Source organism: Ornithorhynchus anatinus, chromosome 1, assembly GCF_004115215.2.
Source record: "Ornithorhynchus anatinus isolate Pmale09 chromosome 1, mOrnAna1.pri.v4, whole genome shotgun sequence".
NCBI lineage: Eukaryota > Metazoa > Chordata > Mammalia > Monotremata > Ornithorhynchidae > Ornithorhynchus > Ornithorhynchus anatinus.
In genome coordinates, this window is record NC_041728.1 from 150,265,817 (window position 1) to 150,290,811 (window position 24,995).

The window sequence follows — 24,995 nt, forward strand, 5'->3', positions numbered from 1 at the left end:
TGAGTAGCATAGAATTGTGATGGTAGGATTCTCTTATTTTTATTATTATTTTTCAGAAAACATTGCTGAGTGTTTTTTGATGTGATTTTGAACAGTTTGCAAACCATTTATGAAAAAGATGTTATGGAAACCTTAAGTAATAAAAAGAGCTGAGATTCCAGGCATCTACTCTATATCCTCTGTCCTATCTTCAAGGAGAAAAAGAACATGCTGATTTTCCTCCTTTGGCTGGCAATCAAACAATCGATCGATGGTATTTATTGAGTGCTTACTGTGTGCAAGCACTGTACTAGTTCTTAGGAGAGTATAAATATAGTTTTTGTCAAACCATAGAGAAGACATATCATGACCGAAGTGAACCTACAAAACTCACTGTCGATAACTGTGGGTGTTTAGATTTCTCACTTCCAAAATGGTGTCTTCTGTCTGAGTAAAACAACTCTCATTTCACACAGATCACAGACCTTTACTCATTTGGTGAGCAGGAGGGGTGGGAGGGAGCAATCTTTTAAGCATATGTACATTAGGCAAAGAGGACAAAAAATTTCAAGGCAGTTGAGACAAATATCTGGTTTTCCAATGCCAGGTCCAAATTTCTGATCAGTCTTTTCTAATGGTATTTGTTTAAATAACCTCTGGAGAGCCTACAGTAAGAGTCGCAATCAGAAATTCACTGGTTTTGTTATTTTCACACCTGGGTCTAACTTGGGTCTCATTGGTTATGGCAATCTTTGTACCCATCACTGTTCCAAGTCAACGAGATGGCCATGAATTGCCAGCCCGGATAAATGACACACAGACACTTTTCATCTCCTCCCCAACTTTTCTTTGTTTTGTTTTTAGCCTGTAAAATTGGATACTACAAGGGCCCTGTCCACCGACGCTTCCTGTGCCAAATGTCCTCCTCATAGCTATTCCGTCTGGGAAGGAGCCACCTCTTGACCTGTGACAGAGGATTTTTCCGAGCAGACAACGATGCCGCCTCTATGCCCTGCACTCGTAAGTTAGACACATTTTTTTTTTCATTTTCATTTTTCACTTCTTCTGTCTTTAAGAAGACCTTTCCTGCTAGAAATTATAAACAGACAGCCACTCTGGAAGCATGCCCAGTGGTATATCATTCATTCCCTTCATGCAGAGAGAAAAGGAAAAAGTGGGGGAAGTGAGAAGGAAGAAGAAGTAATAATGCTTATTAAACTTTTCTTTTTTTCTCTCTGGGTAGCCTGCTCTCTACAGAAAAGTTCTTGCTGCTTAGCTTTGCTGAACAATGACCTTGTTCATTACTTGCAGTGACCTTGTACATACTTGCAGTATTTTGATGGTTATGTATGTATTACTACACAAATGTAAATGTGGATTCATACCTATGTACATTTAAGGACATTGGAAACCCACATTCATATACTTGATCTCTAACTCAGATTTCTTTAGTCATCAAGCTGATTCTCAACAATGAGAAAGCAGCGAGGCCTAGTGGAAAGAGCATGGCCTGGAGTCAGAGGATCTGGGTTCTAATCTTGGCTCTGCCAAGTGTTACTGTGTGACTAGACAGTCACTTAACTTCTTTTGCCTCAGTTCTCCTCCTACTCTTCCTCCTACTTAGCCTGTGAGTTCTATGTGGGACAGGGACATGTCCAACCTAATTAATTTGCATCTACCCCAGGATTTAGAGCATTAGCGCTTAACAAATTGCCGTGAAGGAAACAAACAAAGAAAACCTTCAGCTGGTCAAGCTATCGTTGTTCAAGGAAGATGGTGTACCAAATGCATCCAAACAGTGGTTTAGGTCTAGCTCTGCTTTGCAGTTTTCTTGTCTTTCTTTTAAGGTCCTCTGAGGATTTTCAAAGATTAATTAATGAATCAATTATTGTCTTTAAGGTCTCCTGTTCAGCAAGGATGATTATGCTCATTTTCAAATGATTGGGGATCAGAGAGATGACTTAAGTCATTCAAGGTCACTCAGTAGTGAGTCAGTGACAGCATTAGGAACCCAACCCTTTTGTCTTCTCTCCTAACCTTATACTCTCACCCTCCGATTAAAATGCACATTTGAGCATTGTAGACATTTCAAGGGATGGAGGATCTGAGCTTCTCAAGGGCCTGTGGTTCAAATAACCCTTCTGGCTGAAGTCCCTCAGCTTTGTCCTCTTCCCTTGACAAAGTTGTGAGGATGGAAAGGAACATAAACATCAGAGATTCTTTCAAACTGATTTCAGGCTCTAATCAGTTCTACCAGTTGGTTAAACCAGGTGACAAAACCCAATTCCCTTGTGCTGACAGCCATATAATCAGGCACCTTCTTTGTTCATTATGCTGTCTTTAACCCTGGCATTCTTATTCAGCCCTGCATTTAGTGATCGACTCAGTGTGACGCACACTAATGAAGAAATAAACACACTATCTGAGAACCCCATTCTTCTAGCAACAGATAGAACTCTGCTCCACTGGGCTTTTGTAAAATCAGGTTTTGTTCACTGGGAGAACTATTAGACCAGGTGAATAAAAGTAGCATTGGGCAATTTAGAGATAAACACCTGGAATATCTTCCCCCGTCCACCCTTTGGCTTCAGATACGGTGAGATGAACTTCAGCCTCCTTTGGACTTTTGGTAAAATCTATTCCTTGAGAACTGATTTCAGTAACCATAATAGCTCATGAAAGTGATCCATAGTTATTTGGTGACACTCTAATGGGCTATGCGTCGGATTAAATTAGATGCCTTTTTTTGATGCCTTAGTAGGACAATAGGAAGCTGTCTTGGGTGCAGTCCTGGCCCAACATAAGAGTCAAGATCTCTCTAGTCCCCAGTTCAACATTTCTCACTTTTACCAGCCAGAAGAGATTAACTCTGCTTTTCCAGGTCCCCTCATTGACATATTGGAACTTTTAGAAGAGCATTTAAGTTGCCCTGTCCACACTTTCATAATGGAAAATTCACCTCTCATTTCCCTCGCTAATAGAAGCAAATTCAATCCATTGCATTGTAAATAACCAAATCCTCATATCACAGGTTCGGTGGGGATTGTGGACCGAAGGTCTTTATACTTACTAGTTTGATGCTTTTGATCTGTGATTTCCTAAAGGATGCCAAAATTCACCTGAGTTTTGGAGAGATGTTATAGCAGGGTTGGGATGTTGTTAGCATGAACACAGGCAGTTAATGTAGTTTGAAAATGGCCTATTTTCATATGTTTAACAATGTGCATAGACTTTTCTTCCCATCATGTCCCTCAAATATTCTGCGTTAGATCTCCCAAATCAACTAAGGAAACTTTGACAGGTTGTTGTATCTGATCAGAGTTTATGAGTTGCTTCATAATTCTTTTTTAAAAAAACTGAAATTTCTAAATCAGAGTCTGCCTTCCACCCTTATTAGAAAAGAGGAAGAAGCACAGTTGAGGAAGAAATAATGTACATGTTTGGCTAAAGATATTTCTAAATCCTCAACCCTATGCAACTAGTAAGATAAGTACATTAATTTTCAATGATTTAGTTTGTATTTTTTATATATTGTACTAAAACTGATTGGGCTTGACATAATTCTTTACTAAAACTTTTTGGGCAAATGTTTCTGTAAATGAAATACGATTTAAAGTGTGGTTTAGAATTTGATTTTAGAAAGTATTTTAGGTTAACCCTGGTTGGCGGGCGTGGCGGGGGGGGGAGAATGAAAGCATAAAATGTGGATTTCAGGCCAAAATAGAATGATTTCTGATGAATTCTTGTGCTGGTCTCCTAGCTGTGTTTGCCCTCCTTCCATTCCTCCTGTGCCCAAAAGCCAGGGAGAAGGTATGAATAGATATGTGCATTCTTACATCTGTACCTGTCCTCTACAGCTCTTGACTTTCAAACCACCCAACTAGCTGACAGCATACCAAATATACAACTGTCTATGCAGACGGAAATGAAGCCAGAACCCCAGTATAGCTATAGTGAACCTTATAAATTACTGGGTCCCCATGCAACTCAACTATCTGAACCTCTGAAGACAGTCCCCAGCAGTTCAAAAACTATTGTTTATGAGTCTCATCACTGAAGTTGAAATGTCAGATGGGATAGCAGGTCTTTTTTCCATCATTTTTGCAGGAAATAGAAAGTAGAGTACCACTTAATACTGGGGAATAATCATTAATTTATAAATTGCTTAATAGAATTAGGTGCTGAGGATGAAATTAATCTACTGATTTTGGCCCTTTCCATTCACATTTCCTATTCACTTATTCACTCATAGTCAGGTCTCAAGTCAAAACTTCAAATTCTGGTTTTAAAAGTTTGAAAGCATTTTGTCTGTGCTTGTTGACTTTACCATACCTTGACTATAGACTGTAGAGAACTGAGTCTTATTTTCTCCATAGAAGCAGAGCCAAAGTTATACTGATGCAAATAGTCCAGTCTTCACAACATTTGCTGAGATGGTGGATTTGTCATGAGATCAGTCTTTAAGTAGACTGTGACTGCTTCCCTTCTACTCCAGGGAAGCAGTCACCTTTTTTTTCATTATTTTTTTTCTGAGCTTCATTCAAAAGATAATTTTATGCCATTTTGCCATTTGAACTTCATTTCTGGTATGCTTGGGCTGTTTATTTAACATGTTTGGTAAAATTTACTAATGCTTTGTGATTAAGAAAGCTTTATAAAAGTGAGAATATTTAACCCTGGGTAAGTTGGCGAACTACCATAGGTCTGTCTTCAGGTAAATGGCTTTGAATAATTTAGTTAGCAGTGCTGTACAAAGACCGATTGACTGGTGTTTAGACTGGCCTTAAAATAGTCTTAAAATTGAAGCATTTAGGGCAGATTATACTGGAGTAGTTTAAAGCTAACAAGAGCAAATTTCCCAGGTTTCCTCCAGAAAAAGTCTATTTGCGAGGTGATCTACAGTTTTAGGTTAGCAAGAAATTGAAGTAACCTTAGTTCAAACAACAAACATCCCTTAGTTTGTCTTTACATTTGCCTTTTCTAATTGAATTTACTGCACTGCTGTATTTCCCCCAGAAAGTATATTGTTTTTAAATTAGCATTTCAGCCCTATTACTCAAAGCCCTTGCTTCTAATGCTTTCTGACAGTTATCAACATAATGAGCCATAATGAAATGATGAGCAATCTTCAGTGGAAACTCAGTGTGGATTCCACTGGTGCTATGTGACTGTGTTGTTAAAATTTAAATGTAAATTAAAATAACATTGTCCTAAGTTGTTTCCAAGGTCAGAGATTAAAAATGTGTTCTTTTTTAATACTTTCATTTTGTAAATCTTACATTCATTTTAATTTATGCCTTTGAATGCAATAGCATCAATCATAAATGCCTAAAAGATTTATATCCATGGTATCCTGGCAAATGCTTTGGGCAATTTTGGATACACATCTAGGAATAAATATTAACATCAGCTTTGGGGAAACCACCATATATTTCTAAACATGCAATTTGCCTTTCTTCCAAGTTCTTTCAGAGAGTAACATCACTATTCTTAGAGAGGCGTCCTTAGAACAAATGGGTCAGGTAAGGTAAGAGTCCGATTAAGGTCTAGAATATGCTAGCAAAAGTGTGTGTTAAACCTGTTCTTCATTTCTAAAGCTGGTCTGCTTTGGTAGTCAAAATTTGATTATTCAAGGACTGTTTACACAGTTGGTATATTAACCAGATATTTTACTTCTCCCTCCTGCTGTCTGCCTTTTGCCTTTTCAGTGCTCATTAGCAAAGAGAGAACTGGGGAAGTGAAACTCCATTTTGTTTCTTGTTAATAGCTCTGGCAAAAGGCCTAGACAGGAAGAAGTAGAATTTATAGGTATTTGGGCTATTTGTGCATTTCATTTAACCAAGCTTTCCCCATTCCCTATGAATAATTTAGAGTTGACTGCAATTGTCTTCTCGTTTTCAATTCTGGAAGGGTCATTTTGGCCACTAATGGAGGTTTTTTGTTTGATTTTTTTACTACTTCTAGATATCAGTTAAGCGAATTTTATTAACTATTCCAGATAAAAGTGAATGCCACACTTGTACAGACATGAAGAAACCTAGCCGGCCATCAGATCGACAATGGAAAAACAAAAGATTATCACAAAAGTTAGCTGGAAGCAACCATGAAGGAATAAATGGAAAAAGGAATAATTCACCCTGATTGGCGTACTAGGTTAATTTATTAAAAACCTAAACGTTTCCAAAGAGAGGCAGTGTGTTTGATAAGAGCAGAACTTCTGTTTTGGGAGGCAGCAGGGACTTTGTCCCACCATTTGTAAAATGTATAATCCTTACTGTTACAAGGGTAAAAATGCATATCTCTCTCCAAAGTATAGGATTCCTCTGTCATCCTATACACAGAAGAATTGCTCTAGAATGGGCATTGTCCAGAAGAACCAACCGAAATGAAACTTTTGAGCAGTTGACACAGAGAGAGACAATTATGCAATTTAAACCATATTAACCTAGTTCATTTCTTTGTGAATCCAACCATCTCACATGCCTTCCCACCAAACCTTCCCCATGCAACACCCACTCAGTGGTTGCTGGCCCTTGCTGGCCTGAGTAACTAACACCCAGGGTTACTTAGTTTTATGGGACCCCCATGTAACTGGAAGCAACGTGGCTTAGTGGAAGGAGCTTGGGAGTCAGAGGTCATGGGTTCTAATCCTGCCTCCGCCACTTGTCAGCTGCATGACTTTGGGCAAGTCACTTCACTTCTCTGGGCCTCAGTTACCTGTCAAATGGGGATGAAGCCTGTGAGCCCCATGTGGGACAACCTGATTACCTCGTATCTACCTCAGTGCTTAGAACAGTGCTTGGCACATAGTAAGTGCTTAACAAATGTCATTATTGTTATTTATCATTATGCCACCCTGGGCACAATACAATTGGATGACTTCATTGGTTCTTGCAGCAACTGCATAGAAACAATTGTTGCTGCTGGTGGGGAACTAGGAGAGAGGAAAGGAAGAGAAGAGCAGTAGCAAAGGGAAAGATAGGAGAGGAGAGGGGAAGGAAGAAATGTAACACTGGATCCTTAACTTTCCCTTCCTCTCCTTTCTTTCTTTCCTCCCCACGGCGTAGTGGTTAGATCATGGGCCTGGGAGTCAGAAGGTCATGGTTTCTAATCCATGCTCTGCCACTTGTCTGCTGAGTGACCTTGGGTAAGTCACTTCACTTCTCTGGGCCTCAGTGACCTCATCTGGAAAATGGGGATTGAGACTGTAAGCCCCACATGGGACAGGGACTGTGTCCAACCCAATCTGCTTGTTTCCACCCCACTGATTAGTACAGTGCCTTGGCACATAGTAGGTACTTAACAAATACCGTCATTATTATTCTCCTCATCCCAGAGATGCGAGAAGACAGTGGCCATGCATTCAAACATGGGCAGCCTTGACACTACCCCTCATTTGCCACCTGGATCCACCAGCATAAGACCAGGATCTCCTCCCTGCTCCCCCATGAGGACTGCAATGAAGTCTCTGTGGACAGGCTGGTCTGGCTCTCGCCAGCTCAGATCAGAATACCATTCTTTCCTACTTCATAGCTAGCGCCAAGTTTCATCTGTGCTGTTGATAAGGCTGGTGGAGATAAGGCTTCCCAGCACTATATGGTGTCGGTCTAAAACTCAATCCCGTATTGCAACTCCTCCTTCCTCCCTCCCATCTCTGAGTTGGGATGGGGAAGATTCCCCTCCCCAAAGGCCAGGAAGTTCCTCCCTAAGCAGAGAAGGGTGAGGGTTCCCTCGTCTGACCTGCATAGGGTGGGCAGGCCAAGGGGTGTGGATCCAGCCCCATTCAGCCCCAGAGCTCTCTGGGTGCTCCTAGTGTGTGGAGCTGGGTCCATGGCCTTCTGGGCATTGATGTCCTGTGCTTAACCCAAGGGTGGGTCTAGGGGGATGCCTCTTGCTGCCTCTCTGCTCCCTCCATTCCCTGCTCCCACCAGCAGTGATCTGGATAATAATGTTGGTATTTGTTAAGTTCTTACAGTGTGCAGAGCACTCTTCTAAGTGCTGGGGGAGATACAGGGTAATTAGGTTGTCCCACAAGAGGCTCACACTCTTTCTTAATCCCCATTTTCCAGATGAGGTAACTGAGGCACAGAGAAGTTAAGTGACTTGCCCACAGTCACACAGCTGACAAGTGGCAGAGCTGGGATTCGAACCCATGACCTGTGACTCCCAAGCCCGTGCTCTTTCCACTGAGCCATGCTGCTGGAGCCCACTAGTCACTCACTGACTGTTGTCTTTTAAACAGGTTGCTGAGGTGGAGGTTGTGGGCTCTTCAAAGCCCTCCCTTCAGCTTAGGTTTCATCCTCAACAGCCATTTTAAATGGCTCTCCACCACTCCCCAATTCAGAACCACATTGGTTTCCAAGAAGAGCCAGATTCTCCTCCCAGGTTTTAGGCTACCACTGAACTTGAAGGACAGTTTACAAATAAGAAAGCATGCAGGTGCTTATGAGCCAACTTTCAGAACCAACAATATGGATCAACAATTAGCATGAAGAACACTGACTATGAATAATAATAATTATTATTATGGTATTTGTTAAGCACTTACTGTGTGCCAAGCACAGTTCTAAGTGCTGGGGTAGATACAGGGTAATCAGGTTGTCCCATGTGGGGCTCACAGTCTTAATCCCCATTTTCAGAGAAGTTAAATGACTTGTCCAAAGTCACACAACTGTTAAGTGGCAGAGCTGGAATTAGAACCCACGACCTGTGACTCCCAAGTCCATGCTCTTTCCCCTAAGCAACACTGCTTCTCCATGAACCAGCCTGCAATTCATAAAATGTGTATAAAACTGGGAATCTCCATTGGTGACAGAGTTGATAGATGTCATTGAATATGTCTCCAAAGCAGCATGTTGTCCAATTCTACAAGGATACACAAGAGAATAAAAAATATCATGAAAACCAGCATATCTTTTGGGAAACTGACAGATTATTGCGCTTCACCTCAAACTAAAGATGAGAACAGAGAAACTGCAGTGTCCAACTATCAGTATGGTTTTGATATCTGAACTTTTTTGAAGGCATTTGTTAAGCACTTACTGTGTGCCAGGCACTGTACTATGTACTGGGGTAGATACAAGCTAACCAGGTTGGACGCAGTCCCTGTCCCATATGGCGCTCACGGTCTTAAACCCTATATTAGAGATGAGGTAACTGAGACACAGAGAAGTGAAGTGACTTGCCCAGGGTCACAGAGCGGACAAGGGTCTGAGCCAGTTTTAGAGCCCAGGTCCTTTTGACTCCGAGGCCCGTTCTCTATTCAATAGGCCATGCTGCTTTCCCGACTTACTAAATATGCCTCATCTGACTTGTAGAGCACTTATTTCAATAGCAATTCTTTCATGCCCATCTACTGCCCTATTTTACATCAAATAGCAAGATATCAAATGACGAGTTCCTGAAACACAATTTATCTACCAGTTTTAAAGCAATGTACCTCATGACCTATCTTTACTGAGGATTAGATCTGAGAATATATAATTCCTCTCTGTTGGTCTAAAAAGGTTTTCACAACGAGTAAAACAAGAAGTACCGAAGAAACATTTTAAGAACACCGTGAAGCAAAACATGGTGCTATAGCTATAGCCAGCCAATTGGCAACACCAGAAGCAGCCTGGCCTAGTGGAAAGAACATGGGCCCAAGAGTCAAAGGACCTAGATTCTAATACCGACTCTGCCACTTCTCTGCTGTGTGACCACAGGCAAGGCATTTAACTTCCCTGTGCCTCAGCTACCTCATCTGTAAAATGGGGAACAAATCCTCCTCCAATTTAGACAGTGAGCTCCAGTTGAGGTAGGATCTATATCCAACTTAATTACCTTGCATCTACCCTGGAGCTTAATACAATGAGCATGGCACATAGTAAGCACTTGATAAGTATCATAAAAAAGAGAAAAACAAACCAGAAGGTAGACTATCCTATTGCATAGTAATTAGAAATGGGGAGACTATTTTAGAGTCGAAAATTCTGATAGCAGGAGGGAGAGTTAAAAATGGGTAAGCTAAGCTCTGTGAATCATAAATACTACAACTAAGGAAGTTATAATCTTCACCCATATGATAAAATGAATTGTCCCTCATGCGTTGGTTCGGTCAGCTACATTTTCACACTAATCATTGTTGATGATGGTATTTGTTATGTACTTACCATGTGCCAAGCACTGTTCTCAGTGCTGAAGTAGATACAACGTAATCAGGTTGTCCCAAATGGGGCTTACAGTCTTAATCCCCATTTTACAGATGAGGGAACTGAGGCACACAGAAGTTAAGTGACTTGCCCATGGTCACACTGCAGACTAATGATATTTCCCCAACCATGGCATCATCTTCGAATATGAAAGAACAGTTGCACGCGCGCGCACACACAGACACACACAAAACCTCCCAGACTCCCCCCGCCCGACCACCTCCCCTCTCACACACACACACACATGTGAATCTGAATAAATGTAGAAATAGCTATATTGGCCTTCAACAAGAGGGTTGAGCACAACTGGTGAAAATAAGTCATTATTGGAAACAGTGGATAAAACTGTCAAGGGAAAACATGTGCTTTATTTCAGAGTTAAAAAGGCCATACATATCCCCAGTGTTTACCCTATAAGTTGTTTTTCAGTGGGAGAGGGATTAATAATAAAGGCTTATCTGCAGGCTTTTACAGCCTGGAATCTGAAACATTAGTGATAGTTCCAAGATGTCCATGATTAATGAAACCTTATGAAATGGAACAAGAAGTATTAGATGCGTCTTAAGAAGATATATCTTGAATCAGTTGCCTTGGCATTTTAATGGGAAGACATAAGAGCTTAAAGAAATTGATCATTTAAGAGTTACATTTCTGCCTATGCACTTGGGAATTCTTCAGTCCCCTTTAGATCGTATTTCACAGCTTGGAAGTTGAGGTTTGAAATAGTGATTAAAAGACGGTTTACTATTAAATGACTTTTAACAGTCCAGAAAAATGCTCGTTACACAAACCCAGCCAGCTTACTCATTTCTGTCACTTTCTTTTGTCATTATTGTAGGCTTAGAAAAAGATTTTATTTTGATGGGCCACATTTTTCCTTTACAGAGCTTACTAGTGTATTAACAATGATACAACTGATATCAGTAGGTATCAGCCTGAGGAAGGACACTTACCCTTCTGCTTATGAATTTATTAATTCCTAGTTTTCCTCAACTCAATCAGCTTGTCCTCTTTTACATTTCCTTTCATTCATTCAATAGTATTTATTGAGCGCTTACTATGTGCAGAGCACTGTACTAAGCGCTTGGGATGAACAAGTCGGCAACAGATAGAGACAGTCCCTGCCGTTTGACGGGCTTACAGTCTAATCGGGGGAGACAGACAGACAAGAACAATGGCAATAAACAGTGTCAAGGGGAAGAACATCTCATAAAAACAATGGCAACTAAATAGAATCAAGGCGATGTACAATTCATTAACAAAATAAATAGGGTAACGAAAATATATACAGTTGAGCGGACGAGTACAGTGCTGTGGGGATGGGAAGGGAGAGGTGGAGGAGCAGAGGGAAAAGGGGAAAATGAGGCTTTAGCTGCGGAGAGGTAAAGGGGGGATGGCAGAGGGAGTAGAGGGGGAAGAGGAGCTCAGTCTGGGAACGCCTCTTGGAGGAGGTGATTTTTAAGTAGGGTTTTGAAGAGGGAAAGAGAATCAGTTTGGCGGAGGTGAGGAGGGAGGGCGTTCCAGGACCACGGGAGGACATGACCCAGGGGTCGACGGCGGGATAGGCGAGACCGAGGGACGGTGAGGAGGTGGGCGGCAGAGGAGCGGAGCGTGCGGTGTGGGTGGTAGAAAGAGAGAAGGGAGGAGAGGTAGGAAGGGGCAAGGTGATGGAGAGCCTCGAAGCCTAGAGTGAGGAGTTTTTGTTTGGAGCGGAGGTCGATAGGCAACCACTGGAGTTGTTTAAGAAGGGGAGTGACATGCCCAGATCATTTCTGCAGGACAATGAGCCGGGCAGCGGAGTGAAGAATAGACTGGAGCGGGGCGAGAGAGGAGGAAGGGAGGTCAGAGAGAAGGCTGACACGGTAGTCTAGCCGGGATATAACGAGAGCCCGTAATAGTAAGGTAGCCGTTTGGGTGGAGAGGAAAGGGCGGATCTTGGCGATATTGTAGAGGTGAAACCGGCAGGTCTCGGTAACGGATAGGATGTGTGGGGTGAATGAGAGGGACGAGTCAAGGATGACACCGAGATTGCGGGCCTGAGAGACGGGAAGGATGGTCGTGCCATCCACGGTGATAGAGAAGTCTGGGAGAGGACCGGGTTTGGGAGGGAAGATGAGGAGCTCAGTCTTGCTCACGTTGAGTTTTAGGTGGCGGCCGACATCCAGGTGGAGACGTCCCGGAGGCAGGAGGAGATGCGAGCCTGAAGGGAGGGGGAGAGGACAGGGGCGAGATGTAGATCTGCGTGTCATCTGCGTAGAGATGGTAGTCAAAGCCATGAGAGCGAATGAGTTCACCGAGGGAGTGAGTGTAAATGGAGAACAGAAGAGGGCCAAGAGCTGACCCTTGAGGAACTCCAACAGTTAAAGGATGGGAGGGGGAGGAGGCTCCAACGAAGGAGACCGAGAATGATCGGCCAGAGAGGTAAGAGGAGAACCAGGAGAGGACAGAGTCCGTGAAGCCAAGGTGAGATAAGGTATGGAGGAGGAGGGGATGGTCGACAGTGTCAAAGGCAGCAGAGAGGTCAAGGAGGATCAGAATGGAGTAGGAGCCATTGGATTTGGCAAGAAGGAGGTCATGGGTGACCTTAGAGAGAGCAGTCTCGGTAGAGTGGAGGGGACGGAAGCCAGATTGGAGGGGGTCTAGGAGAGAATGGGAGTTAAGGAATTCACTGATCCCCAACTACAGCCAGCCTGCACACTTCACTCTTCTAGCACCGCCTCACTCTCTGTGCTCAGATCTCGACTCTCTTGCTGCCGACCCTTTCCCATGTCCTTCTGCTGGCCTTGGAATTCCCTCTCCCTCCATATGCACCTGACCACCACATTCCCCATCTTCAAAGGTTACATCTCCTCCAAGGGGGCTTACCTAATTAAGTCCTCTTTTCTCCTACTCCCTCTCCCTTCTGTCTCATCGATACACTTGAATCTGTACCCTCTGAGCATTTGATATTCACCCCAACCTCAGCCCCACAGGATTTATTTAGGCATCTGTAAATAACATGTTTATATTACTGTCTGTTTCCCCCTTTAAAGTGAAAACTTGTTGTCGACAGGGAACGTGTCTACCAACTTTTGCATTGTACTTTTTCAAAGCACTCTGGACATAGCCCTCAAGAAATATCATGATAGATACTAGGCCCATCATTTTTTTGTCTTCATGACACTACTAGGTCCTTTTCCCCATATTAAATACTTTTATTTTCAGCCACATTTTTCACGGTATTGTGTAAAGCGCTTACTCCATGTCAAGCACTGTTCTAAGCGCCGTGGCACATATGAGTTTATCAGGTTGGTCATAGTCCCTGTCCCACATGGGAGCTCACAGTCTAAGTTGGAGGGAGTAGCATTTTATCCTTATTTTACAGAGGAGGTAACTGAGATACAAAGAAGTTAAGTGACGTGCCCAAGATCACACAGCAAGCAATTGGCAGAAGCAGGTTTAGAACTCAGGTCCTCTGATTCCCAGGCCTGTACTCTATCCACTAGGCCATGCTGCTTCCTAGTACAATTTGTAACTAGGCATACCTACTTTTTTGAAAAGTGATTTATTACTATTCTGAGATGGTAAAACTTTATTTTTGCTTAATGGTGTTCATGTTGGTTTTCTATCTTTATCACCGGGTTTATAAGGTGTTAATTTCTGAAATAACGAAGGTAGGTGATTTTCTTTTCCCAGCTGGAGAGCATAAAGGTGATAAAGACGGTATAGGTCCTCTTCACAAGTAAGAACCTCTCTAAACTTGGTGGAAATTGACTACAGGTTCATGGGAATCACAGTGTCAAATAAATGTAGACTAAGTGCAGAGTGACACTCACTGGGAAATAATAATTATCTAGAGTAACACCTATCACTTTGCCTGCTGTGTGATTCAGAAACATTGTTTTACATCAATGAAGGAACAAGTATTCATTAAATATATTAATAACAGCAAGAAATAAAGCAAGTCAGTGAGCAAGTGAAGGAATAGGTCCATGAATTCTGTAACAGGTCACATATTATTGATAATTGGCTTGCACCAAGACTTGTCACCTGTGCCTTACCATGACCAGGTGAGCTAGGACAATCTCTGTTACTGCTACCTGATTGAAATATTGTTTCTAAAATTTAGATAACTGACATTTGGAAAGACTGAGAGATAAATTTTTGAGAGTTGTTACTTAACATTGTTTCCATGTCACCAATCTCATGCCTCACACCTCTTTCCCATCCTGGGATATCCTTCTCCTTCAAATCTGACAGACTGCAGCTCTGTAAATCTTCAAGCCCTTCTGAAATCATAGCTCCTCCAGGAGTTCTTCTCCAATTAATTTCTACTTTCCTTAAGTGTCCTTTTAACTGTCACTTCAGTGCTTTGCCAACTAAGAATTTGTATATTTACAACTTCCATATCACTTACGTATTTATCTTTCATATCCTATTCCTTAAGCACTAACTCATGTATATATCCCGTTTACTTTCTTCTAAATTACTTCAGTGACTCTTCTCTCCAGAATGAGGGCAAAGATCATGTGTATTAACTACTATCAACTTTATTCTCCCAAACACTTATAGTTCACAGAGTAGGTGCTGAACAAATCAATTAATCATATTTATTGAGTACTTTACTATGTGCAGAGCACTGTACTAAGTGTTTGGGAGAGTACAATATGAAAATAAAGTTGGTTGGCATGTTCCCTGCCCACAAGAAGCTTACAGCTAGAAGCGGGGAACAGACATTAAAATAAATTACAGATATGAACATAAGTGCTGTACGGCTGCTGGTGAGGTGAATAAAGGTCTAAATGCAGGAGTGACACAGAAGGGAGAGGGAGTAAGGGAAATGAGGGTCTTAGTCAGGGAGGGCTTTCCTGGAGAGGATATGAATTTAAATAAGCCTTTGAAGATAGCGAGAATGATGGTATGAGAAGCAAGCATGGCTCAGTGGAAAGCACACAGGCTTGGAGTCAGGTTGTGGATCTAATCCCGTCTTTGCCACATCAACTGTGTGACTCTGGGCAAGTCACTTCTTTGTGCCTCAGTTACCTCATCTGTAAAAATGGGGATTAAGAGTGTGAGCCCCACATGGGACAACCTGATTACCTTGTATATAACCCAGCGCTTAGAACAGTGCTTGGCAAATAGTAAGCATTTAACAAATACCATCATCATCATTATTATTATTTTTATTATTATGAAGGGGGAGGGAGTTCCAGACCAAAGGCAGGATATGGTTGAGGTGTCAGTGACGAGAGAGGAGATTGAGTTACAATGAGTAGTTGGTGTTAGAGGACGAACTGAGCATGCTGGATTGTAGCAAGAAATCAGTGAATTAAGATAGGAGGGGCAAAGTGATGAGTGTTTATATTGATAATATCAATAATGATATTAACAATAATTTTAATAATAATGATAACTATGGTATTTGCTAAACTCTACTTATATGCCAAGTATTGTACTAAGTATTGGGGTAGATACAGTATTATCAGGTCCCACATGGGGGCTCACACTCTAATTAGGAGTGAGAACAGGTATTGAATCCCCATTTGCAGATGAGGGAACTGAAGGTTCAGAGGACTAAAGTGACTTGCCCCAATGTCACATAGGAGGTAAATGGCAGAGCCAGGATTAGAACCCTGGTCCTCTGACTCCCAGCCCTGTGCTCTTTCCACTAAGCCACACTCCTTCCCTGGTAAAGTCCATGGTAAGGAGTTTCTTTTTGATGCAGTAATAGATGGGCATCTATTGGAGATTCTTGAGGAGTGGAGAAGTTTGGACTCAACATACGGGTAGCAGACTGAAGTAGACTGAAGTTGGGAGAGAAAGAAGGTAGGGAGGTCTGATTCAGTAATCAAGACAGGGTAGGATAGTCCTTGGATCAGCATAGCAGCAGTTTGGATGGAGAGGAAAGGATGAATTTTAGCAATATTGGTGAAAGTAGAAACTGACAAGATTTGGTGACAGATCGAATATGTGGGTTGATGAAGTGGTTGAGTTGAGGACAATGCCCAGGTTACATGCTTATGAGACAGGGAGGATGGTGGTACATATATATATGAATATATATATATTCAATCATTATTAATATTAATGTAGGTCTCCCCTCTAAACTGTAAATTCCCTTGTGGGCAGGGAATGTGACTACCAACTATGTTATACTGTACTTTCTCAAGGGCTTAATAAGGTGCTGTGCACATAGTAAGGACTCAATAAATTCAGTTGATTGATTGATGTTTAAAGTGATGGGAAGTCAGGGGTAGGACAGGTTTTGAGTGGGAAGATGAGGAATTCTGTGTTGGACTTGTTGATTTTGAGATGTCATTGGCCATCCAAGTAGAGATGGCCATCCAAGTAGAGATGCACTGATGGCAGGAGGAAATATGAAGATGCAGATGAGGAGACACATAAGGGATGAAAATAGATTTGGGAATCATCCACATAGAGCTGGGAACAAATGAGAGAATGGATGTGGATGGAGAACAGAAGGGTACCCAGACCTGAACCTTGGGAACTCCAACAATTAGGGGGTGAGTGCAGAGGATAAGCCCACAATAGAGACTGAGAATTAGTGGCCAAAGAGAGAGGAGGAGAATCAGGAGAAAGCAGTGTCAGTGAAGCCCAAAGTTAGGAATGTTTCCAGAAGAGATGGTCGACAGTGTCAAAGGCAGCTGAAATGGCAAGGAAGATTAGAATGGCGTAGAAGCCATTGGTTTTGGCAAGAAGGAGTTGATTGCTGAACCTGAAGAGTGTAGTTTCCATGGAGTAAAGGGGGTGGAGATCAGATTGGAGGGGGTCAAAGAGAGATTTGGAGGGAGATGGAGTGGAGCCAATGGGTGTGTAGACAACTCATTCAAAGATTTTGGAGAGAAATAGTAGGACAAAGGTTGTTTTTTTTTTAGGATGGGGAGACATGAGGATGTTTGAAAGCAGTGGGGAAGAAACCCATTGGCAAGTTTAAAATGGTGATCAGGGAGGGAAGAAGGGAAGAGGCAAAACTTTTGGAAGGTACAAAGGATTGGGATTGGAGGCACAGATGAAGGGGGTGGAATTTGAAAGGAGGAGGGAGGTCTAGAGTTACTGGCTGGAAAGATGAGAATGTTGAAGAAGGGGCAGCAGGAGGGAGGGACTGGAGAAGATCAGGGAAATTTTAGGGAGATCACACCTGATGGTTTCAGTTTTATCAAAAAACACTCTTGATTGATTAATATGGAATGGAGAGAATAGGCTTATTTTCACTTTCATTTATTACATGCCCCCAAAGGTAGTCTTAGTTTCCAAAATTCAGCTCAAATTTATCACTACTTAATGCCACAAACAGAATTCCTGTCAACTTTACCATCAAAGGAGTCAAACATTAAAGAATTACAGAGAAGGAACCAAGGTAGCATATCAGGGTGAATGGAGGTTGGTCACATTGCACTTTGGAAACTAGATGAGGGTATGAGATGGATTCTGTTATACTGTTGTATGAGGGAAGATTATAATTTTATAGTATTTTTAAAAAGAATCTACTATTTGCAACTGTAATCAAAGCCAAATGAAATATATATATGAACATATAATCTATGTAAAATGTATATATGTGCCTAGCTAATAAATAATATAGATTTGCATATATGTCTATACTTGCCCACACACACAGATATTAACCCTAAAAATATTTTAAAAAGAGAGATATTTAAATAGAGTTTGTTCAAAATCAATTAAGACAGTAAACTAATTTAAAATTTTGCAGATTTACCATTTTTTCTAAATAGAAAAATCCCCAATTTTGAGTTCATCTACCTCACTCCCTACTTTGAGAACAGATGGCCTCCATCTTTTCAAAAAAGATCTCCTAGGATAGAAAGTCCTTCAACCATCTTTATTTGGCATATGCTAGTAATTTTATCACCCTGCTAGACAAGATGTTCCATCTGATGTCTAATCAAGCTTTCTCACTATAATTTAAGCCCATTTCCTTCTGTGAAGTCTTCTTTGGCAGTGGAGAACAACTGATCATTGTTTCTCTTCATAATTGCCTCCATTTACCTGAACCCAGCTAATAATCATTGCTAGCCTTCTCTTCAGGCTAAAAAATGCAATTCCTTTAAACTTTTAACGTGGATTTTTATTCAGTCTTCCGGGAATGATTTTGTATTGACCACAGTATACATGTTGGCTTGCTTCCAAATATCTAGGTGTTTACAAATTGATTACTTGATTATTTTGGTATCTTCATATATATGGATAATTCAGCTGACTACTCTGCATTGATCAAAGTCTTATCTCCCTATAAATGGTGGATCCACTACTTGCCCATGATTTAGTTTTCAGGAACTTCTTTCCTCCAAAATAAAAGCCAGCTACTGTGCAATAATATTCATCAAGTCTCAAACCACATCTTCAAGACTATTCTGATGATATTCTTCAGCTATTATTTTTTAGTTTTATTAGCCACTCCCTTTCCTTCTTCCAGTTTGATTTTCTACCAATTGAACTTGCTCCAGTTAACTGATCATGTGTCATGTTTTTCATAAAGGCAAGAGCAGAAAGGATTAAAAGTCTCCATGATCTGTTTTTCATCTTCCCTCTTTATCATGTGGGTGATATTTTTCCTGCTCCTTAACTTAGGCATTATAGAGTATACTTCCAATTATCTATAATAATGCAAGACCATTTGGACTACAGATGGGGAGATAGGAAACCTCATGGGAGCTATGTTTGGGAGTATAGAGGAGGTGGGGAATAATGTGGGACTGGTTATGAGTGACAGGTGAGGAAGTCCCAGAGAACTGGTGGTCTGGATGGAAGCAACTTGAAACCAAAATGGATAAATCACAACTTGGAAGCCCACATGGTGATAAATGTGTGTTCTGTATTTCCAGTCCTCCAGTAGGGGAATGATAGTCTCACAAAATTTTGCATTACGGAAAACCTATCCACCACTTATCAACCAATTGTATTTATTGAGCATTTTATTGTGTTCAGGTACCGTACTAAGCGATTGGAAGAGTGCAATACAACAATATAACAGACCAGATTCCCTGCTCACATAGTACTCATCCATTGTAATACCTTGCAGACCAATCAATCAATCAATTGCTACTTATGGAGGGCTTATGATGTGCAGAGCACTGTGTGAAGTGCTAGGGAGAGTTGGGAGAGTACAATACTAGAAAACTGAGGATATGTTCCCTGCCCATTACAGTCTAGAAATGAGCTACTGTCTAGAGACATACGCAAACCTCTCTTCTACCACCACTTCACTCTGTTTGTGAACAGACTCATATTTTCAGGTGTTTATTCCCTACTTCACCAACAGTATCCTAGCCAAATTTCTGGCAATGAGTAGAGCTTTGGCCTTTAAGATGAAACAAGATATTTATTGAATGTATAATTTTAGGAAATATTAGCTACACAACTTGTCTTCTTCACTAAGAAAGCTGGGTGGTCTTTTTTTTAAAATATATCTTAATTCATTCATGAATCTAACATATTTTACATGGTGTGGAGATTCCTGAACTTGATGCTGTGCCATGAACCTTTGTTGAGTCTTAACAGTCCAAAATGTTCACCCAGAGTCACCCTCTGGGAAAGGACAGAAAAGAAATGGGAAAGGAAGAAGGAATGTGTGGAGGGGAAGTGAATGAGGAATGAAAGACAAAGGGGGAAAATGAGGAAGAATTGGCCTGAGGGGGAAGAAAGGCCGCCAGTTGGAAGGAGAGTATGGAATTATTAGGGCACTTTCCAAAATACGGGGATATCAGCCATGGGATTGAGACACTCTGAGACACAGGAAACACCCAGACATTACAAATGATAACTATTTCTGTTTTTCATTGTATTTCTAGAGACTTGAGAGAGGCAAGTAAAAACAAAGAGAGGGCTTAAGAAGGAGGAGAAAGTGAACCTTGTAGTTGGATCGAAAAACCCAGAGTGTGGCCAGCTTCTTAACGTTCCCTGCTGACATTTGTGGATTTTCTTGCTGAAAAATAACTCATTGTCCAGGATTAAATAAATGACTAATAGATTGATAGAACAGCACACTATATATTCTAGGCATAATAGTATGTTTATAGAACTGAAAGACCAAAGGGACATAGGTTCTGCTTTGCCAGGAATTCATTTTGCTTCTTGGATATTTACAGCTTTTTACTTCTGTCTTTATTAACACACTGACCCTGTCTGCACAGCAGTTACTGCTCCAAACCGGCCGATCTGGTTCAGTTAAAGGAAAATTTCATTTTGTGAGCAGACTGCACACACTGGTATAAGCTTCCAGTGAACCATCTTACAAGGCAAATTGCTAATAAAAATACAATATGTAAAAACATGGATATTAAAATCTTAGTCACTGCAGCAGTTCACCCACAATTTCCTGAAACACAAGTATGAATCACTTGGAGTTAGCCAGTTATTATGGATTTCACATAGAGACACGGGAGGCTGGGGAGATTTTGAGGTGATAAAGAGAAACTTTTATTTTAACCAGTTATGCTTATGATAACTCTTACTGGGACACAACTATCATTTAATTGCTACATCTTACCTTAAATCAGCTATTGAGCCATGAATCAAAAGCTAGGTTATTTTAGAACAAAAAATTTCGATTGTGGTTAGATGGGAACAAGCAGATTGGAACAGCAGTAGAAGTGGAGAACAGCACTTGGCACATAGTAAGCGCTTAACAAAATGCCATTATAAGTATTATTATTATTATTAGATGGGTGAATAAGAGTAGCAACTCCTTGTGGCTCTTCTTGATCTTCTGTTGCTCTTCTGGTGTGCTTTCCCAAGCATTTAATGATATAGTATGTTCACAAACCATTACTGCTAATGGTACTGTTGAAGAACCTCCTCATTAAAACCAGACACTAAAGAGGATACTATCTAACTCCTCAGAACAACCCAAGAAAGGAATACAATAAACAAAAGAGGGAAATAATGTAAACTTCTTCATTCTTTTATCTCTGTAGGCATTTAGAAGGTGCCTAGAATGTTCAGAAACAAGAGACACTTTGAGATGGGATAGGCCTGCTTCTTAGTGAAGGTGGAGCAGAGACATGAATATATAGACAGCCTCCTTTGTGGCTTTTATGACTTTCTTTGTTATTCAGTATCACTTGTTCTTCAGTAAAGCAGAAAGATGTAGCCCCTTACTGACTTGGACAAATTGGGAAATGGTTCTGAAAAAACAGCATGAAATTCAATGGGGTCAGGCCTGAGATGTGAACTTTAGTTGTGAAAATAATACAGATATAGTCTAGAAAAAGACTGGTTAAGCACAAGTATGGCAGAAAAAAAAGCCCTGATGGTTACAGGGGACCTAAACCTGAATATGATTCAGCAATATAATAGTGACAAAGTCAGCATAATACTGAGATGAGAGGCAGTATGGCCTAGTAGAAAGATCATGGGGCTGGAAGGCAGAAGACCTGGGTTTTAATCTTGGTTCCACCTTGCGTGACCTTGGGTAAGTCACAACTTCTTGGAGACTTAGTTTCCTTATTTAGAGAATGGGGATTCAATGCCTGGTCACGCTTCTACTTAGACTGAGAGCCCCATCAGAGGCTGTGTCCAACTCAGTTATTTAGCCCAGCACTTAGTTCAGTGCTTGGCACATAGTAAGGGTTTATCAGATACCACAGGTATTATAATTGGTATCTACTGGAGTTTGATGTGCAAGAGGTAGAATACTTTTCCCCTTTCCTGCATTGATCAGAGCCTTATATTTGGATCAGTTTGATCACCACACTTAAAAAAAATGTTGTAGGAAACTGGAAAAGATCTAGTGAAGAATAATAAACATAATTAGATCATTGGGAAATAAAATTCCTCAGGAATTAGAAGGAATGAGAGGAATTTGGAATTGTTTAGTGTAAAGAAGAGAAGACTAAAGGATGACATTTCTCTTCAAGAATAATAAAGGGTTTTATAGGGAGGAAACAGTGCTCTGCACATAGTAAGTGCTTAATAAATGCCATTGATGATGAGACCAACCAGTTCTCTGAGTCCACTGAAGGCCAGCCAAGAACAGATGGGCTTGCATTAAAGAAGGAGAGATTTTGATTGAATGCTTGATAGACAATTTTTACTTTCAAGGCAATGAAACACTGTAGTAGACTACTAAGAAAAAGTTATAGCATTTCCACTCCAGGAAAGCTCTAAGTAATTACTTATTCTTTCACTTTCCTAAGGTTAGAGGCTTGACCAGATGATCTCTTAAAGTATCTTCCAGCTCTACACTTCCATGATTCTATCATTCTTAGTCAAGTTAGATCTTCTATTATGACATAAAGACTTTCATGCAGGTTACGCCATGACTTTGTGGAATGTGTCTTTCCAAATGGTGCTAATGGTGCCTGACTCATTAACCAGTTAATATAAGGTTGGCTTGATGCCTGCATCCTTTGGGACAGTTGTTAGGTTGAATAGATGCAAGCAAAGAACAATTGCTTCATATGTGTCTTCTGATAGGCCCAGAAATTTACCAGAGTCCTAGTGATTTTCTCTTTATGATATCACCGCCTTGCCTTTGATAACAAAGTAGTTCATAGGCTAGATTTAGTGCCTCTAGGTAGAGAGGATAGGGATCTGGAAAGATTAATGGTCCCAGATTTCTTTACCAAAACCATATCTTTTGAAAAAATGCTTGGTTCTTTGTATACCTGGCCTCACTGTGTTTCTACCTTTTTTAGTTGGGAATAGGGGTGGGAGGGAGGGTTATGGGATAGTTGTGGCCAGAAATTTATGGTAGCTTTAAAATGATTTTCCATAGGCAATGGTACTTTGATGGCAATCATTAATTTTCTCTGCAGAAAAGGATCATTTTTTCTTGTGTGTATTGCTAAGATAAAATTCCAGATTCCAAAGTTCTAAAGTGGGTTGGAATGGGACTGAAAACAGGAAAGCAGGAGACAGGGAAAGAGAGAATAAATGGAAGAGGACTAAAAGAGAGAGTGAAGGGCAGGGGGAAACAAAGGAGGTGAAAAAGGAGGAGAGAGAAAGAGAAAGAATGGGGTCTCACCCATCTTCTACCACTGTCTCCCTCCATTGCCATCACCAGATCTGACTAACTTCATATTCTTCCAATACCACCACCACCATGCATTCCTCAAAGTACAAGTAACAGCCTGAAATGCCACATCTATTAGGGTTGACTGGCTACAGACATCTCATCAATGTCAGCAATCTTCCATACCACTGACATAGTTTCCGGCAAGGTCCGAAGACATGACTACCACAGCCCCAGAAATTGCAGTAACGGCAGGCAAGGGCCTCATCAAGAGAAATGGTGGCAATTGTTGCCGCTGCTGAAGAGGAGGAGGAGAAGCAGGCTGTCCCATCTTAGCTTTTCCTTCTTGCTACTAGTACTACAAGAGAGGAGTTCACTCCTCCCATTCCAGTTCAAGGGAAGATACCAGTGAGTCCTGCCGTAGGCTTTTTGGGTGGCAGGATCAAACCCAGAAACACGAGAGCCACCCTTCCACAGGGCATCTGATCATCTTATATTAAAGATGGTTGTTGCAGGATAGAGAGAAATCTTCTCTTTTTTAGAGAAATGCCTCATTGCATCCTTCAGGCAAGAAATTTTACCTCTTCTAACAAACAGATGCAGCTCTATCTTTAAATAGAAAATCCCTTTAAGATTAAATTTATCTGTTATCTAAGAGGATCTGAATTTGCTAAGAAAACTGCTTCCCTGAACCCCACCCCTTAAACTCCCTAAGGAAATAAGGAGAGAACAAAAGGAAGGCTGATGGAACAAAATATTTTGTCTCAGCAGTGCGGTAAACAAGCATTTTGGGAAAGAATTATCTGGTACACTCACTTGTGGGAGGTAATGATTTAAATGTGGAAACCGGTTTCAATCCAAGCATTGTTTATTCCTGACATAAGAAGTTGAGTTTGCCAGGCAAAAGTCTCCTGTATAATGTAGGTAAATACATTTCTCTTAATTCATATTTTTCAAATCTTTATAGTTGAAGGTAGAAAAATAATATGGAGGAGGATGAAGGACAGGAGTGAATGGGAAACTTAATGTTCACTATGAGTAATTCAGTGTAGGCCTGGTGTAGCTCTATTTCTCAGCTCCAACCTTTCATTTTGTAACTTCCCTTCCATTTCATGCTGAAGAGGGTGTACTTATCTTTGTGACCTACCAGCCTTTGCTTCCCTAGTTTTCCACTCCACTGATTCTCTGTTTAGACACTTCCATGCCCCGTCCTACATACTAATTACTGACTTTTTGCTTCCATGAGGCTTGATTCTTTGTGGCACATTTTCCCACGTGAAACTGGATGTAGAGCGTTGGCAAGTAGTTTAATGGACTTCAGAGTCATTCCTGGTTAAACTGAAAGATCCTGCAAAATAGAAACAGGTTGCACCCCTGTTCTGAAAGCTGAACCACAGCAACATTTAATCAGAAGGGATTAACACAACGTCTTCTATACTATTTCTACAAAAAGTGTCTGAGCAAGCTTTCACAGAAAATTCACAGCTCGTTGACCTCTATTTATGACTATTATTTAACTGCAGAACTTGTATTGGGTGAACTGTGAGAAAGTATAATAGGGAGCTGTGTCAATTGTCTGTTCTCTTGAAGGGAGCAAATTAGATATTTTGGAGACTAAGGTATGCATACCCATCCACCTTTTGAGTACAGCTAAGGTGATTCTTTTTGACTTCTGTTATGTTGGGGTTTAAAAATGATTTTCCCTATTAAGGTAATGGAAGAATGATGAGCAGATACTGGTGTTGAGAGGTTAAGGATAAGTAGACCCTTGGGAGAAATGGCACATTTTACAAGGTGGGAACAAAGGCTTCAGTTAATATGCATGAGGAGTGAAGGAAAGAGAACTGTTCTCT

The 24,995-nt window shown here is 41.0% G+C and overlaps 1 protein-coding gene across 1 annotated transcript in view; it reads left to right on the forward strand.

Annotated features, from left to right (window-relative positions):
- The window catches only part of EPHA4 (EPH receptor A4), a 146,923-nt gene that overhangs the window by 59,545 nt on the left and 62,383 nt on the right, over positions 1–24,995 (forward strand). The window contains 3 exon segments of the mRNA XM_001506000.4: positions 844–866; positions 868–934; positions 937–999. Of these exon segments, the coding sequence (XP_001506050.2) occupies positions 844–866; positions 868–934; positions 937–999 (153 nt within the window).